Genomic DNA, 19,522 nt, shown 5'->3' on the forward strand with positions numbered 1-19,522 from the left:
AGCAAAATGACAGGAAGCAATATTAATTGCATTGCTACTTATGGTTTGGGGTTTTATTATTATATATTACAAATCTTGTGTTCACACATGTGGGTTAAGGTGCACAAATGGAAGGAAGAGGCAGTTCTCAGGTAGGTTCTCTTCTAAATTGTGAGTCCTGGGGTTTGAACTCAGGCTTTCAGTTGTAGTGACAAGTGCATTTACTGATCAGCCATCTCTGGTCTGTATTGTTAGTTCTAGTAGTAATAAAAGTCTATGAATAAATGTTAACTAGGTATAATAGTGCTACTTGAAGTAAAGCCTGAACAATGGAAAAGTGCTGTACTCTAAAACATTTTTATTCCATAGAATATAGTTTGACCATAGTGTAATTATACAAATGAGAAAGACTAGAAAGCAATTAAAGAATAATTAGATGGGCTGGAAACATTTTTTCCCCTCTTTTCTGTTTTTTTATATTTAATACTGAATAAAGGAATATTGGTCCACAGACTAGGATTTGAGGTTGTGGCTGTATTTTAAAACTCAAACTTAAAGCTCTACATTCTGCATTAGGTGGAAGAACAATCGCCCTGTTTCTGCAGATGGAAATTATCGCCCTTTAGCCAAGACAAGGCAACAGAATATCAGTATGCAACGACAAGAAAATCTTCGATGGGTGTCAGAGCTCTCTTACATAGAAGAGAAAGAACAGTGGCAAGAACAAATTAATCAACTAAAGAAACAACTTGATTTCAGTGTCAATATTTGTCAGACTTTGATGCAAGACCAGCAGGTAAATGTTATCTTTGCAGTGTATTCTTTATAATGTACAGTCTTGAAGCAGTACACATTTTTGTCAACACATTGTAACAATTGCCAACATTTTCTTCCTACAGACCTTATCCTGTTTGCTGCAGACTCTTCTTACAGGTCCATACAGTGTTCTGCCAAGTAATGTGGCATCCCCTCAAGTACACCTTATAATGCACCAGTTGAACCAGTGCTACACACAGCTAACATGGCAGCAAAATAATGTTCAGAGGTAATCTGTTTGATTAAAATATTAATACTGTGTAGTGGATACGAAAACGAGAGTTTTACAATTTCCTTCAAGGAGAAAGAGGCATGAGCCAACCTCCAGCCACACAATCTGTTGTCTGAATAGTATAGGCCATGATCTGTTACTGTGGGCCTGGCTTTTGTATATAAAATATGTAGTGAATTGTATACTTACTGGATAAAGTGTATAGTATATAAATTACACTGCAATAATCAGTAAGCAAGCAAAATTTTAGGTTCTTGCATTTATACCTATGTCTGTCAGAACTAAGGTCAATACTTGTTCCAGTGGCTCACTATTGAATTGAGCCAACATAGAAAGCACATACTTGTTGTAGGGTAGGAACAGGAATAGTCTATGTATTCCGAATGCTGTCATTTCTTACATGTATTGTTTTTTATTTTGGTTTGCTTATGGTACTATAACTGACTTTTAAATTACTGGCTTAACTTTTGTAGGTTAAAACAAATGCTAAATGAACTTATGCGCCAACAAAGTCAGCATCCAGAAAAACCTAGAAGCAAAGAAAGAGGCAGTAGTGCATCGCATCCCTCTTCTCCCAATTTATTTTGTCCTTTCAGTTTTCCAACACAGCCTGTAAATCTGTTTAATCTGCCTGGATTCGCTAACTTTCCATCATTTACACCAGGTAGGTAACTGAAAACCTGAAGGAAAATAAATAAATGTAAAAATTTGAAGTGGGTATATTACATGCTTATAGAGGCAGTAGGATTAGTAAACTCAAGGCCATTTTCAGATACAGACTGAGTTTGGAGCCAACCTGGGATAAATGAAATCTGTCTCTAAAAAGAAAAAAAGTTTGAAGTTTATAATTTATCTGCTATACGGATTTCCCTTTTATCATTTGAGGATTTTTTATATGCATAATAATGTGTTTTAGGCAAACTCCCCCTTTCTGCGGACTCTTCCTATATCCTGCATCACTAATATTCCCTCTCAACTTCATGTACTTCTTTTTTTTTTTTAAAACCCACCAATTTCACTTAGTATGTGCACAGGTGTAGGCAATCTGGAGTATGAGCAGCATTTTCTCTTCTTTAGCAGCTGTCAATTGACAACAGCTTATCAAGCTAGGATAAGACTTTGAACCCCTGCCCATCCATGTTACATCAATGCTTTAAAATACATAATAACTTTTATTCTTTGAAAATTCCCTACATACATCAAATGTATTATGGTCGTATTCACTGCCCAGTCGTCCTTTCTACTCTTCCAGATTCACCTTCCAGCCTCTTCCCTTTGTTGTTGTTGTTGTTTTTTAATGATCAAGTCCAGTTTAGCTGTTCATAGACTCCTGAGTCTGGAGCCATCCACCGGAGCATGCTTGACCTACTAGGGGCTGTACCCTCAAGGAAAACTGACTCTCCCTACCTTGAAAGCTACCAGTTGTCCAGTAGTTCCTTGGCTAGTTGGAGAGGGGGTGGCTCATGAAGCTCTCCCTCTTCCATGCTACAGTGTTGATTGGCTTGGTCTTGAATAGGTCTTCTGAACGCTGCAGTGGTCCTGTTAAATCCAGAAGACACTGTTTACTCTGGTCCTGCCCCAAGCACCAGCTTTTAAAAACTTTCCGTCCCCTCTTCCTAGATGTTCCCTGAGCTTTGTGAGGAGAGCCTGTGTTACAGATTGTGGCTGAGCACTTCATTGACACTTACTCTCTGTACTTTGATCAGTTGTGAATGTCTTGCATGAATTTTTGGGGTGTTTTTGAGTTATAAAGAAACACTTGCATTAAAGTTACATTTTTATTTTTCTACATTGTTCTTATAGTGAAAAGCTAATAAGCATGATTGCTAACAAAACTCAGCAATTTATAAAGGGGAAAGATACTGATCTTATTTAAGGGCTACTGTCACCAGGTAAAGCATTAGGGAAATAAAGATAAGTAAGACACAACTTAGGGAAGCCATGTCTTGGTTAGTGCATTTAGTGTAGGGTTTTTTAAAAGGTGTTTTTACTGTTCATTTGCGTTGCTTTGATTTTTTTTCATGGTTCATTATGTGCCTTGTACTATGTTACTTGGATCCAAAGGTAAGTTAAGATAAATCTGTAAAAGAATTCAGAATCTGCTTAGGAAGGTAATAATGTTAATAAATGCTCGTAGTTGCTATATAGCAGAGACACAAATACTTGGAGACTGTGAGCAAGTTGGGTTTAGGAAAGATGATATTTAAGCTAAAGGATGAATTAGTTATTATTAAAATGGGAAAGGCTTTCTAACCAATGGAAACACTTAAGACTTTGAAAGCAGTAAAATATTCCTTGGTGAATTTAAAGGTAGTTAAGTGTGACTAGTGCTCACAGCCAAGTCAGGGAAGTGATTGATGTGGCTTGAGAGTAGCAAAGGCCTTCTGTAGTGTGCAAAAGAAGCTTAAGCTTTATGTATTTACGTTAAGTTTTACTTATTTCAATACTGTGATATTGAGGAATTGGAGTAACTGGCAAGAAGGCTTTTCTAATGATGTTAGGGAAAGAGTGATAGCTTGACCAAAGGCACCAATGGTAAAACAGTTAAAAGTGTTACAATGAGTTAATCAAGAAGAAGAATTAAATATTTGCTGAGGAATGTAGAAAACATAAAGGTTGGGAAGTCTTCATTAATGTTAATATGTATATATTTCACAGTGTTTCCTTAACAGGATGTTCAAAGCACAGGCATTAAAAACTTGAACAAGCTCTTTTTACTTCTTGAATATTAATTAATATTGATAGCAAACGTTATTTTCTTTACAATTTTATTTTAATTTTTAATTTTGTATAAATGTGTGTGAGTGTAGGTTTGTGAACATGAGTGCAGTGCCCTTTGAGCTAGAAGAGGATGATGTCAGATCCCCTGAAGCTGAGTTATGGGTAATTGTGAGTTTATGTGGCTGCTGGGAACTGAACTCTGCAAAAGCAGTTTATGTTCTTACCACTGAGCCATCTCTCTGCTTGCTGAACTTCTGGTTCTTTTTAAAATTATTATTACATTTTGTTTATTTATTATTACATGTGTATTTGAATTGCATGAGTATCTCTATCTCTATCACATGCATGCAGTGCTCATGGAGGCCAGAAGAGGGTATCAGATCCCGTGGGACTGTAGTTACAAACAGCTGTGAGCTGCCAAATAGGTTCTGAGAGTCAAACCAAAGTCCTCGGGAAGAGCAGCTAGTATTCTTAGGGCTGAGCTATCTCTCCAGAACCATTAACTACTTTCATATCACAAATATCTCAAGTGTAGTAGGCTGAACAATAAGTAGTAATGAGCATTACTTTATTGAACTGACAGTTTGTTTTGGTAGGTTTGCCCAGGATATTTAATATGATAAAGCTCTTAAAAATAAAATTTAATTTCATTTAAGGCTAAGGTACTTCTTCATTCTTTTCTCTTCCATATTTTCATTAGGAATGAATTTCAGCCCTTTATTTCCTTCTAATTTTGGAGATTTTTCTCAGAATGTTTCTACACCTACTGAACAGCAACAGCCATTGGCCCAGAATCCTTCAGGGAAAACAGAGTATATGGCTTTTCCAAAACCCTTTGAAAGCAGTTCTTCTCTTGGAGCAGAAAAGCAAAGGTACTTGTGTATCAAAGTCTGATGCTTTTGCCATTCACTTAATTTTTAAAAACATTACATTTAGTTTGTATGTGTTGTTACGTGTGTGTACATATGGAGATCAAAGGATAATTTGAGGGAGTAGGTTCTCTCCCTATATCTCATGGGTCCTAGGGATCAAACGCAGGGTATCAGGCTCAGTAGCATATACATGCTGACCTCTGTTGGTGGCATACGATTCACTTTGTGACACAACACAGAGAATTTTTGTGATTGTGTAGCTTTATATATAATATTGGTTATATGAAACTACCCTACCCGCCTACTTGCCCACCCTGGCCTGGCCCTACCCACCCCTCTGCCCACCCTGGCCAGCCTGGAACTACCCACCCCCCCTACCCGCCCACCTGGCCATCCTGGAACTACCCACCCCCCTACACTTGAGCTTATAGATCTCTTGAGCTGAAGAACTTAACAGTCATCAGAGTTTTGGTCCAGAGTATCTTACAAGATTCATATAAATTCATCACTACAAATGTTCCATTTATGTGAGATTTGATGTTTATGTTTAGGTTAAAAAGTGCAGTGTTCATTAACTTAGTCCTGGAAACTGGTAGTAATTGCTAGGGAATAGTTGTTTGACTGATAGCCTCTGAAGACCATTCAAATATTATTATATTGATTATTATTTGGTTTTAAAAACAACTTTGAGCTGGGCCTGCTGAGACATGCCTTGAATACAAGTACTCAGGAATCAGAGGCAGGCAGATCTTTGGAGGTCAAGGCCAGCCTGTTCTACATACTGAGTAACAAAGCCATTCAGGACTCTGTACTAAAAATCTGTCAAAGAAACAATCATTTGTTTCTGAAGTTTTGATAGTATATGATATCAGTCACAGTATTTTATATTCTTTCTCATGTTTCTTATTTTTTATATGATAATCTCCCTAGCTATAATCTCTGATATAATGGTACAAATGAAGAGGTCTTTCTCAGCCATCTTTTTTTTTTTTTTGGATTTTCACAGGTATATAAGTAATTTACATAAATGAATAATTAATCTAGAAAATTATTTTGGTAGCTAACTCAAAAAAAAACCCCTCTAACCATTTTGTTTGTTGTTGGAGAAAATAGGCAAATTGAGCATATTTTAAGGGCAGCAGGCAAGAATAATGCCTGCAGCCTCATTGTTGTTTACATAGAAACAAATAAAAAAAACAGAAGGATGAAAAACTTAGTTATCGGTTGGACTCAGTATTCTGTTTGAAGGGTCTTTGGGATTTTTTTCAACCTCAGCACTGTAGAAATACATATGCATAGTTCACACTGTGCCCCCACTTAGTAATAAGACTGACATGTCTTAGCTTCCTAGATTGGCATTTGTCACTGTTTGTTAAATTTGGAGGGGCACTTGATTAATGGAGAAATCTTAGAATGTCTATGTTATAGTCACCTAGAAATTGTTTCATCTCCCTGACCTTGACTCCTTTTTATTAGTTATCCTAACCCTTTTTTTCTGTTAAGTTCCTTGTTACATTAGTGGAAGCAATCTTTCATCAGAGCTTGACACAGTGCTTAGTGCACAGTTGCCATTCAGAAAGGAGATTGAGTGAATCATAAGCAGTGAAGATTTATGAAAAGCTTTAGTGAACAGGGCTTCCTATTATGATTTTTCTGCTTTATTATCAACACTATACATCCTTGGTAAAAGAAACTACTTTGCTGTTTGATTAAGTCATGTTTAGGATGGAGCTGCCTTTCTTGTTTTAGATACTTGAAGTATTTCAAATTAGATATCTTTATCTTACCAAATATGAGCTATTATAAATAACCTGCATTAAGTGACTAAAGATAATAAGGGAGTTAAAACCTAGTAGATTTTAATATAGCTCATAAAACGTGCTGTAAAGTGCTAGAAGGAAATATTTTAACTTGTGCAGACCATATGTCTGTCATAGCCATTCATCTAGAACTGTTTTGAAAAGCCAAAAATACCTAAAACAAAAAATCAGTAAATTTCATGTATAACGTGCATATGTAGAATCTTTTTCTGATTAAAACAAACAAAAAAAATTTAAGAGTAGAAAGAAATAGCCAGAAGAGGTGGCATACACCTGTGATCCCCAGCACTCAGGGCGGCAGAGGCAGGTAGATCTCTGTTGAGTTCGAGGGCAGCTTTGTTTACAAATTGAGTCTGCGACAGTCAAGACTACACAGAGAAACCCTGTCTCTAAAACCAAAACAAAACAAGAATAGAAACAAACACTGGCTGAATTTGTTCTCTAAGCTAGAGATTTCTGTCTCTTGCTTTGAATTAAAATATATAGGTCAGTGTGTCCCAGAATTATTCTTCATAAAAAATTTGTTAGGCTCTATGATAAAAATGTGAAAACATTTTCCTAGCCTACTGAATTTATTCACCTAAATCTGTGGAGATTTCAGTAAACATAACTAGATCTTAATCGATGTTTGAAACTTTTTTTTTTAATTGGTAAGGAATCAGAAACCGCCCAAAGAGGAAGTTGAAAACTCAAATACACCATGGTTATATGATCGAGAAGGTGTAGTAGAAAAACCATTTTTCAAGACTGGATTTGCAGTGTCTGTAGAGAAAGCTACAAATAGTAACCGCAAAAATCAACCAGATACAAGCAGGAGAAGACGCCAGTTTGACGAAGAATCACTGGAAAGCTTTAGCAGTATGCCTGATCCCATAGATCCAACAACAGTAACTAAAACATTTAAAACAAGAAAAGCATCTGCCCAGGCCAGCCTGGCTTCTAAAGACAAAACTCCCAAATCGAAGAGTAAGAAGAGAAATTCTACTCAGCTGAAAAATAGAGTTAAAAATATTGGTAAGTTTTGAAATTTGTTGAACATTTATAGTATAAATATAATGTTGGTCTTCTTACTTTGACTTGCTGACAGTTTTGTACAACTAGATGTGCATTGTTGAGACCTACTTCTTTATAATTTTTAATTTTTTTTGATTGTTTATATTTTTGAAAGCAGGGTTTCTCTGTGTAGCCTTGGCTATTGTAGAACTCATTGTATAGACCAGACTGGCCTTGAACTCACAGCGATCTGCCTGCCTCTGCCTCCCTGAAGGGATTACAGGCTTGTGCTACTATGCCTGGCCATTTTTAATTTTTTTTTTAAAGATTCATTTATTTTTATGTATACAATGTTTTGTCTGCATGTACACTTGCATGCAGATCTCATTATAAGATGGTTATGAGCTCCCCTGTGGTTGCTGGGAATTGAACTCAGGACCTTTGGAAGAGCAGCCAGTGCTCTTAAGCTCTCTAGGCCCCATTTTAAAATTTTTAAGTAGCATTTAATATAGGTATCTTAAAGCCTTACATTATTCTTTGCATTTCTTAAACTTTCTGTTGTTTTGTGTGTGTGTATATACGTGCATGCATATATGTGTGTGCCTGTGTGACTATATATGTGTGTGTGTGTGTGTGTGTGTGTGTGTGTGTATGTATACATATCTACAACATGCTTCCCTCCCAGTGTCATATTCTTTTCCTTCCTTCCTTCATTTCTTCCTTCCTTCCTCCTTCCTTCTTCCTGCTGCCCCCTTTTGGTAACTCATTAAATCCAATTAGTGCAGCCCATTTCTATATGGATATGGGGCCATCTACTGGAACACAAGAAATGCTGCTAGTGGGAACACTTTCAAAAAAGAATGATTCTCTCCCAGCAGCTATCAATGCCAAGACTCAGCAATATTCTCTGAATTTTATGTTACTGAAAAATGGCCCAACTATCCAAATATTACTGTTTTTTTGTCTTTCAGTGTTCTAACAGGGCACTGCATTGAATTTTAATCATGACTTCTCCCTGGATTCTTAATGATTCATTTAATGGGCTTTTAATTCTTAATACATTGTTTATTACCATAAATGAAACCACTTTTAAAACAGGCTTACATAATTATAAACTTGTGTTTCTCTGAATTTTGTTATTGTGTAGAATATTAAAGTTCTCTTTATAACATTGCTATATGTACGTGCTTTTCAAAAATAGGTTCTTCTATAATTTTCTTAAGAGTTTGCAGAGGTATTAGTTAAAGTAGTTGTATTAAACTCTGTATAAGGGTCATATGTTTAAATTTGGTGAAACCAGAAAACCATTCAAGTAGAAAATGGCTGTTTCTGAGACATACCCTATAAACAATCTTATAAATTTTTTTATTTCCTTGTACTTCATACCCACAGATATTCTGATATATAACTGAAGGAATGTGTGCAACTTTTTTTTTTGTAACATTTTTGACATATTTTGTTTAGCTAGATAATTTGATGTGCGGAGGTCAGTCCTCCTTAAATATTTTAATGTTTCATATGGGTCTCCCTGAGAGTACTGTTCTAAGTATAAATTCTGATTCATCAAGAGACTAAGGCAGGAGGATTGAGAGTTCAAGGTCAAACTGGACAACCTACCAAGCCCCTTTTAATAATGACAGATTCTGGTTTAGTTGTGGAAGAAATACATATTTATTATTGTGAAATACCTTTTAATATATTGTTCTTTATTTCTAAGAATTACAGGTTTACACAATGAAACATCATACCTAACCCCATTTTACTCCTTCAGCTGCCCATATATTCCCCAACATGTCACCTTTCCAACTTCATATCTTTTTTTTTTTTTTGAAGGTCTAAATTTTTTTTTTTTTTTTTTTTTTTTTTATGTACAGAGAGTTGAATAATCTCTTTCACTGGTAGGTGGTATTGAATAATCCACTTAAGAAAGGTCATTTAGTCTAAATTTATGAAGCCTTTGTCCTTTGCATACTGATGGAGAAACACTACCGAAACTTGTTTGCTTCAAGTTTCTGGATCAGACTGTAGTGGCTTGAGTAGGATTGGAAAAGCGAGAACCCTGCCCCAAATTAATTATGTGGGCGACTAGTAGAGATGCTGGTGACCCATCTTGCCTTAAGATGGCCAGTGAGAGAAAAGACTGTTTCGATAACACACTAAATCCAGTTAGTACTTCCCATATGTACATGGGTGTAGGATCATCCACTGGAGCACAGAAGTGTTGCCAGTGGCAACACTCTCAGACTGATTGTCTCTCCCAGCAGCTATCATAGTCCAGTCAGTCTTAATTAAGGAACCAGGCCTGAAGAGCACCTCCCCATCTATCTATGCCAGAAGTTTGGCTGGCTTGATTTGTGCAGGAAACTAGTGCTTCTGTGGGTTTATGAGTTCAGTAACCATGGCATATGTAGAAGACAGCAGTTCGCTGCACTTTTCTCCATTCTCTGCCTATTACATTATTGGTACTGCCTTTCCTGAAACATACCTACCTGATCTTTGGGGATTGTTATTGATAAACATAAACTATTTAGGACTGAGCACTCAGTTTCTTCTGAGCATTTTGATTAATATTGCACCTTTGTGTGATTGCTGTCCAATGTAAAGGAAGCTTTTCTGACTGCAGTTTAGAGCATCTCAGATCTATGAATAGAAACAGATACTCAGAAGGCAGTTTGACAGTGATCATTTAGAAAAATAGTAGGTTCAGTCCTACAGCCTAAAACCTCCCCAGCCTTGGGATTTTGATCAGAATTATAGTACCAGGCATGAAACTCCCTCCTCTGGAGTAGGTTTCCAATACTATCAGTATTGTACCAGTGGGTACATCTTGCCAGAGGGTCTGTATTGTGGTATGCCGGATCCAGAGCAGGGTAAGATCATTGATGGCTTTTCTCTCTCAGCAGCCTTCATAGTTCTGTCTGTCATTATGAAAGCTAGCCAATAGAAACCTGTTGGTTTGAAATTGGCATCTTTATGTTCTACTGCCATAGTGTATGGTGGTGTCAGCAATAGGGTCTTACCATGGAGTTACAGTGCGTGTGTTAGTGTTTCTTTTTTTGTGATAAAATGCCATGACCAAAAGATACTTGAAGACGAATGTGTGTATTTCAGCTTATAGTTGTAGCTCATCATGAAGAGAAGTTAGGACAGGAACCTGGAGTTAGAAACTAAAGCAGAGGCCATGGTGTAGTGCTGCTTACTGTCTTGTTCCTCATGGCTTGCTTAGCCTGTTTTCTTATAACAGCCAGGATCACCTGCCCAGTTATGGCATCACCTGCAATGGGCTGATTCCTCCTATATCAGTTATGTAAAAAAAAAAAAAAAAAAAATGCCCAAGAGACTCATTTGCCTATAGGCCAGTTGAGAGTCCCTCTTTCTGATACTACGTTGTATCAAGTTGATAGAAAAATAGCACAGTGGATACCCAAAGGGCAATAACAGCAGTGTGTGCTGTTTTCTATACCTTTGGAATCTTCCCTGACCAATAATTTGTAGGAAGATGTGTCGTGATTTGCATTGCAATTTTCATATAATAATTATTTTTCTTTGGGAGCTACATTGTCCACCAATGTAGGGTAATTTCATGCAAACATTTCTTTTTGTTTTTGAAATTAGTTTACTAACATGTTTGGGTTAATTCACACTCTATACCCCATCTTCAGCCCTATCCCTCATCTCCATTCTTGTGTAGTCTTTCCCCCTCACCCCAGCATACCTCTCTTTTCTTTCATAGCACATGTATTCTATCACTCCAATTAATTTTGCAAATGGATTTTGAGATACTAGGCTTCCACAGATACACTTTTCCATACCCCTCTCCTTTGGATTAGCCTTCCAGCAACCCTTTAGCTTTATCCAGACTTTTACCTTTCTATTCCACCCACCTCCCCACCCCCAAAAAAAAGTCCCTTTCTGGGTCTCTCTTGTTCTCCAAGTTTAATACGTAAAACAAGTAATTTGAAGCTAGAATCTGCATGTAAGAGAGAACATCCAGCATTTGTTTTTTTTCTACCTGAGTTACTACAGTCTAATTATTTTTCTAAAAGTTCCTTGTATTTATCCTGAAATCATGATTTCATTTTTCTTTATTGATGAGTAATATTGCAATGTGTATTCATACCACAGTTTACTTATCCATTCGTGTGTTGATGGATGTATATACGTTGATTTTACTTCCTACCTATTGTGAAAAGCGTGGTGGAGAACATTGAAATGCAGGTGTGTCCTGCAATAGGATATAGTCAGTTGAGTATATGCCTAAGAATCATATAACTGAGTCATAGCTGTTTTTTTTTTTTTTAATTTTCCAAATGATTCCCAGTGAAACTGTACTAGTTGACATGCTCACAACAGTATAGAAGAGTTCCCCTCTAACTGCATCTGCATCAGTATTTGTTGTCAATTGTTTTGCTGATTATGACTAGTTTGTTAATTTATATGGTTCAGCTTTTTTTTTTTTTTTTTTTAGTTTGGGACAAAGATTGTTATTCTGATCTCTATACTGCCTTCCCTCGTGTGTTATTTTTAAAATATCCGTTCAAATAGTAATTCACATTTGTGTAGCTGGCATTCGCTGCCATTGTTAAAGTCCTACTTCACAGCAGAATCAAATAATACAGCACTAAGTATGGTTAATATATGACAGAATAGAATTGGTCAACTAAATTCTTGCTATATAGAAGGTAAACCATTGATAAGAAGCATTGACATTTGTAAGCTTATTAGAAATACATAGACTTTTGGAGCCTACCTGTACTAACTGAATCAGTATACATTGTACCAAGATTCCAGAGTAACAATGAAACAAAAGGAACTAGGAGCAGTTGCCTCTTTAGGCATTTTATAGTCCACTGATGTCCTGTAGGAACAGACAGAAAGCTTCCAATGAAACATGAATTTCATTAAGCAACAAATGTTCTTAACCACGGAGCCATCTATCCAGTCCCCAACTCTTTTAAAGAATGTTATTCATTCTTGAACTCCAACACCAACTCCCTTCTATTCTTTCCCTAAACCCATCCTTCTTTTTCCTTCGTGTCCTCTTCATCTTTAAAAAATTACTTGCTATCTTAGTTACTTTTCTATTGCTGTGCTAAAACACCATGACTAAGGCAGCTTATAGAAGGAAGGGTTTATTTGGGCTCATGATTCCAGAGAGAATCCATTGTGATGGGGAAGCTACAGTCATGGCAGCTTAAGAAAGAAACTAAGGGTTTATTTTATATGTTGAGTTGCAAGCAGGAAACGGAGAACTGAAAATGGTATGAATCTTTTAACTTTCAGGAGCCTACCTTCAGTGCCATGTTTCCTCATGCCAAAAGTGCCATTAACTGGGGATCATGTATCAAATGCCTGAGATTATGGGGGACATCTCATTCAAATCATTACACTCTATACTCAGTGACTATAACTAGTGCTGACTGTGTACACATAGGTGTGGGGCCAGTGACTAGAGTATTGCCCACCTACCAGTGACCACTCCCTACCCCAAGAAATGTTCCTCCCCCTCCCCCTGCATCCACCAACTATCAGTAGCTCCTCAGGTTAGGTGGAGCCTCCTCATGAGTCTATACCATCTATGCTGGATGGTTGATTGGCTTGTGCACAACATATGCAGGTAACAGTAGCTCTTTGAGTTAATAAATACCATTGCCGTATCCAAAAGACAGCAGTCCTTTCTAGTCTCTGGTTCCTACAGTCTTTTTGCCCCCTCTTCTACAATATTTCCTGGGCCTTGCTTGGGAGACTGACATAGATGTCCCATTTAGGGCTGAGTACTTAACATTTACTTTCATAGAACTTTGACCAACTATGAGTCTCTACATTTACCTGTGCGCACTGTGAAAAAAGCTTAACTAATTAAACTTGAGAGCAGCATAAATTTATGGCAATGAGTATAATATTTAGAAGATGGCTTGAGAACATGCCTTTTAGCAAAACCATGGTAGTAGGGCTCCCACATAGGGCTTAACTTGAGAGCAGCATAAATTTATGGCAATGAGTATAATATTTAGAAGATGGCTTGAGAACATGCCTTTTAGCAAAACCATGGTAGTAGGGCTCCCACATAGGGCTTTTGATCTCCTCTAGTCATGGACTTTTTGAAATAGTTTACCGTACCAGGCATGAATTTCCTCCTGTAGAGCAGGCCTCAAGTCCAGTAAGAAACGAGTTACCTTATAACAGTCATTCCACTCTTTTACCAGTGACCTGACAGATAGGTATTATAGCATGTAGGGGCCATCACTAGACAGGATTATTATTATTCCTCAACTGGCCTACGTAGCATCTTACAGTACTATAAAAGTTAGCCAAAAGGGAGGAAGTATCCAGGTCAGTTCTAGCTTAATTGTGCTACATCCTACATCCAAAATGTGTTTTGTCTTTAGTAAAGGAAATCTTATCTACTTACGGTGGACAGGGTTTCTATTGCTGTGGTAAAATACTATGACCAAAAGCAACCTGAGAAGGGAAGGTTTACAGTTCCACATCACAGCCCATCATCAAAGGAAATCAGGGCAGGAACTGATGTAAAGGCCATGGAGGAATGTTGCTTACTGGTTTGCTCAACCTGATTTCTTATTACACCTAGGACCACCTATCCAGTGCTGTTATTATCCACAGTGGGCTCCACCCTCCTACTTAGATCATTAACAAAACAATTCCTCTCAGATTTTCCTGTAGGCCAATATTACGGATCCAACTTTTCAATTAAAATTCACAGTTTTTGCAGATATGTAGTAGATAAAAACCAACCAGCATATTTCTTCTCATAACATCTGGATTGTTAGGGTGTTTCTTTCTTTAGTTTCAGTTTTTTTGGCAGGTTGACTGTGTGCCTTTCTAAAATGTATGAAGAGAATTTGTATGTATCCATAACCTATATTTAATTCCAGTTAAAATTAATACATTTCATATGATTCAGTAATAAAATCAAAAGATTAATTCTATTTATGTAAATCTCATTGGTAGGTTAATATACTTTTTTTTTCTTCAGAGCAATTTGTTTTGTCAATGAAATGACTGTGTATGTGTATGGTACACATATTCCATAATGCTTTTGGTAGACATTCCTTTCATTTATGCGCCCAATTTATGTGACAAACAGTAATAAGTTAACCTTTAACAGAACTCTTCCCAGTAAGTTTTTTGCCAAATGGATAATTGTGATTAAGCTTCAGCCTGAAAAGCCAGTAAAGAAACAGAAACTTAAGTTTGAATTAATGAAATACTACCTTAAATTATGTTCTTAGAAAGAGAAAAGGATGTTTTAATCCATTTAAGAAATTATAGAGACAGCACAATATTTTGGGAACTTATTTGATATCAGAGCAGCTTCCCCAATCTAGGGGACGTAAGTAGCAAAGGGTCTTCTCTCACTTATGTAGAATGACGGGGGAAATCAAAGCTCTATTATTAAAGAAAGATATGGTGGAAGAGATGCAACTTTTCTTTCTTGTCTCTTAGAGATAATATTAGGCAGGGATAGTGAACAGGTAGGAGGCGATCCGTTCTACTCTTACATATAAGTAAGCATTAGCTTTTGTAGCTGAGAGTAGAGAAGATACTTTTTTCTTTTCTTTTCTTTTCTTTTTTCCAGACAAGGTTTCTCGGTGTAGCCTGGCCTTCCTGGAGCTCACTCTGTAAACCAGGCTTGGTTCAAACTCATAGAGATCTACCTGCCTCTGCCTGGGGCTAAAGGCATATACCACCACCACTCAGCTCCTTCTTTGTTTTCTTATTGCTAGTCAGAATATGGCTTGACCAGAGAAAAGTGGACCCATCAAAGCGACCCAGCATTTGTTTTTAGCCTTAGGGTAGTTAAAATTCATAACTGGGCTATTGGGTATAACAGTGCATATAAAAGAAAATTAACCACCAGAAAGGGTTCATAGAAGCATGCCAACACAGCAAGGAAACTCTAGTAAAAGAATCTTTTGAAGGAAATATACAGTTGAATAAAATAATAAGGGCATGTAAGCAGGTTGAATTATAATATGTAAATGTTTTAAAATAGAAAAAAAAACGGTTTTGTTAATATTGTTTTTTAAAGAGAGTAGATAGATTATAGTTAGCTCCCAAATGACTAGTTTTGAAAATCAAAGAATTCTGTCATCATAGTAGTAGGTGGTAAAAGCAATTAGAAAGGCTTATTTTAGAGCCTAAAGAAAAATTTTTGGGAGTTCTAAAGTGCTGTGAGTTGTAAAACAAAAGCAAGAAACAATATTTAAATATATACTAAAGATCATAAAGGATTTGAATTTAGTACAGGCAACTTTTGTCCACCCAGGAAGGAATGGGGAAGACTGCATGTACTGGGTGATCAAATTCCTGAATATCAAAGATAAAAAAATAAAAAAAGAAAGAAAAATAAAAACAAATATATTGCCAAAGAAAAGAAAAAGTTATATTAAAAAAACAAAAACTAACTGGCATCAAGCATTTTCACATTGTATAGAAGAAAAGTGAACATATCCCAATATACTATAGAGGCCTAATCCTAAAATCCTAGCATTTGGGACACCAAAGAGGACTTAACTTCATTTAAAGCCATCCATTCCATGTCCAGTGTATTAAAAGAAAGCAAGCAAGCAAAGAAAAGAGGTGCAGAAGTTATAATGAGCTAGAACTGTAATTTAAGAATCTGTAATTAGCTAAGAGTCCTCGCTTAGCCTGTCTGAAGCAAACTTGGAAACCACATATGACTCATAGTTACCTTTGTATAAGGAAAGATAAGATGGTACACTAGCTGGTCATGGTCGAATACACCTGCAACCCCAAATTTATGGAGTGTGAGGCAGGAAGATTGCTGTAAATCTGATGACCATTTGAGCTACAAAATACTAGGCCAGAACCTGTTACAATGAACCAAAAGATAGATAGACAGAGAGAAGAGAATACAAGCACATATATGTTTGCTTGCTTGCTTGTTTGTTTGAGACAAGGTTTTGCTGTATTTTTGGAACTCATTTTGTAGACCAGGCTGGCTTCCAACTCAGAGATCTGCCTGACTGTTTCCCAAGTGCTGGGACTAAAGGTGTGCGCCACCACTGTTCCTCTGTGAGGTATACTCAAACACATATACGCAAACCAATCCCATTGTGTATTCAAAGGTAAAGAGGCTGAAGCAGGAGGGTTGCTACAAGTTATAGGACAGGTGGAACTGTTAGAGCAAGACCATGTATTAAAAGAAAAGTCAATATTTGCAACTGGTATTGTATCAAAACACTATTAGACAATTGACTGTACAATCAGAAATATTTTCATGATGTGTTACCAGAATGTGTATATAAAAGGAAAAAGGCATATTCATAGTGGTAGGTTAGATTTGAAGACATTCTAATGAAACTAAAATAGATTGAGCAAAACAAAATAAACAGTTAAGGACAGTAAAACTGCTAGCCAGTGCTAATCATACAGTAGAATGCAAACACTTTATACTCGTTTTTGTCAAATTGGGAAAAATAAAGAGGGACCTTCTCTATTAGCTTTGTTTGGAAATTTAGGACTAAAAGTAATTGAAATAACTATTCATAAGGAGAGATATTTGTTTCTACTAGTATTTTTTTTTTTTTTTTTTTTTTTGGTATTTTAGACAGTCCCCAAGCTGGAAAATCACTAATGTTAATAAGATAAACTGTTGAAGTGGTTGGTAACTGAATAAATGGCAAACATTTTTCTTTGCTGTTAAGAAAAAGAGGTATTTAAAAAGCTATATATTTTTGGATAATACAAAAAGATTAAGTATAAAAGCATAGCTACTTCTGAGATGAAATTGTATAAAATTAAATATAAGCCTTCCCCAAATTAAGTACATTTAATTTTATTCTATTCATTTCCTTGGGTTTTTGAAGCTGACAAAAAATGGCTCTCAGCATATATGGAAGAATAAATATCTAAGAGTAGCCAAGAAAAGAAGCTAAGTAGGACTTGCTTACCAAATAATAAAATTTATATTGTATGACTTCTGTGGCCAAAAGAATAAAAATGACTTAGGAATAGAAACTAAAACAGTGTAAATAAAGCAATGAAATATGAGGGTTAAAAATTGAACAATATTAGTGGGAAGAGGATAGAATTAACAGTATCCATATAGAATAAAAGAAATTGAGTTGTATCATATAACAAAGTGAATATGAAGTTTAAAAACCTTAGGAAGAAAATTTGGTAGTGTTTGTGGTTTTTGTCTTTTGTAATTTGTAACATTGAAAACGTGTTAACTTGTAGTCTGGTAGAGAATTCAGATCTGAAGAGATTTGCCTTACACTGTGCTTTTAGTTGAGGTGATACTGTGAATATCAGAAGATAAATGAACTATTAAAATTAATTATTGTTACTCTATCCTTCTGAAGGTTATTTCAACGGTATTCAAAGACATTTTGTATTCCGTTTATGCCAGGCCATTATAGCACTCTAAGCTTAGCTATTTGTACTATTTTACTATGGAAATCAGTTTCCCTTTCAGTTTAAGTTAGTTGCAACTGATAACAGCTGTCACTATTTTTACCCGAGGGTATGAAAGTGCCAGTGTGTCTAGCACATGTGAACCTTGCAAAAGTAGGAACAGACATTCAGCCCAGACTGAAGAGCCTGTTCAAGCAAAATTATTCAGCAGAAAGAATCATGAACAGCTGGAAAAAATAATAAAATATAGTAGGTCTGCAGAAGTATCTTCAGGTATGTTCTTTTTTTGTTTATCTTAATCCAAGGAATTCATCTTAAATTTGAAAGCTACACTAAAGCACGTTTAATAATAAACTATCACAGATTTCTATCATGTGAATGATTTTAATCACAGAGAAGTGTAAACTGGAAATAGTTTGTGTTGCTGTGATCTCTTTAATGTTTCTGACTCCTTAAAAATTCCTTTTAAACAAATAATTGATATTAATAAGGAATTTCTAATTGAAATTCTGAAAAATCTTACCTAAATAGGATTTGATATGAAATCTCATTACTTTTCTTCTTAAAACATTTGTTGCATCGTGCTTGTGATAAAGTGTATGTGCCTTAATATATGTAGCCATATATTAAGGAATTGGTTCCTTCTTGCCTTTGTGTGTGCATTTCTTTCAATCCTGTGCCTTGAACTGTTTCTTTTGGTGATACTGAATTAGAGTATGTTATTTCTTAGCTCAGCAGTCAGCACTTGTTACCTTTTCCTTATCACACCATATCACATCCATCCTCCTTTACCTGTTTTTTAAGCCCTTTTCACTCTTAAATAAAATTTTAATTGTGGAATCTTGAAATTGTATCTGAATCTAAGGTTGGCTAGTTTTCCCTTTCTTCTTTCATTTCCACTGGTGCCATTATAAACCTTTTCTATTATCTGAGTCACAGTATATAATATTAAATGATTTTAGATGTTTGTGTTTTCCTTTGATAGCAAATACCTACCTTTATATTTTACACTACATGTCAGTATAATACACGGTAGGTAGTGCGCTCTTGGTAAGTGTTCACTGAATGAGGTCAGGACTGTTGGCACTGTTTCATTTTAAATAAGCACCAACATTTTAATCATATATAAAGAATAGGCGGTCTCAAAAACATAGCTGGAAAATATAGATTCATAGTCTCATTTGTCTACTTTGGTGAAAATTATATCTGCTTCATTATTTATAAAATTTTGATTTATAGAATTTTTATCTGTCACTTGAGCCTCATAATGCTACATTGTTTTATTTCCATTTTTCAATTGTGGAAGCATAGGGACCGTACCTGTTTTCTTCTAGCACATTTAAAAGAATGAAATGTGAAATTGTACTTTTCTGTAAAATCTTACCTAAGTTAACTTAGTAACTGTTCTTTGAAATTGATCCTAAGGGAGCAGAAATGAGGAAAATTTGAGGGTTTAATGTTAGCTGAAAAGTGTAATATATATATGAATAAAAATGTAAAGGAAACAAGGATAGAAGAAAATAAATCAGCATGTTTGCAGTGATTTTATGAACTATAAACTCGTGTTTTCTGAAATGCATGTAGTAAGTAGTAGTTAGTTTTGTAATCAGAATAGAAACTTCACATTTGTTTGTATTTTGAAATGGCTTTCTCAAGCTAGGAGTTAGTAGCAGCGAACTTTCAAC

At 35.8% G+C, this 19,522-nt stretch overlaps 1 protein-coding gene across 6 annotated transcripts in view; it reads left to right on the top strand.

The window, feature by feature from the left end:
- The window catches only part of Pcm1 (pericentriolar material 1), a 91,564-nt gene that overhangs the window by 44,262 nt on the left and 27,780 nt on the right, over positions 1-19,522 (top strand). For 4 of the 6 annotated variants that reach the window (XM_060381648.1, XM_060381647.1, XM_021653885.2 and 1 more), the window contains 6 exons: positions 556-775; positions 879-1,024; positions 1,501-1,691; positions 4,449-4,620; positions 7,096-7,454; positions 17,946-18,110. In XM_060381648.1, the coding sequence (XP_060237631.1) occupies positions 556-775; positions 879-1,024; positions 1,501-1,691; positions 4,449-4,620; positions 7,096-7,454; positions 17,946-18,110 (1,253 nt within the window). The remainder of the gene's footprint in view (positions 1-555; positions 776-878; positions 1,025-1,500; positions 1,692-4,448; positions 4,621-7,095; positions 7,455-17,945; positions 18,111-19,522) is intronic. The other 2 variants (XM_021653886.2, XM_060381650.1) reach the window with 1 other exon arrangement.

This window comes from Meriones unguiculatus, chromosome 4 (assembly GCF_030254825.1).
Source record: "Meriones unguiculatus strain TT.TT164.6M chromosome 4, Bangor_MerUng_6.1, whole genome shotgun sequence".
Lineage (NCBI taxonomy): Eukaryota > Metazoa > Chordata > Mammalia > Rodentia > Muridae > Meriones > Meriones unguiculatus.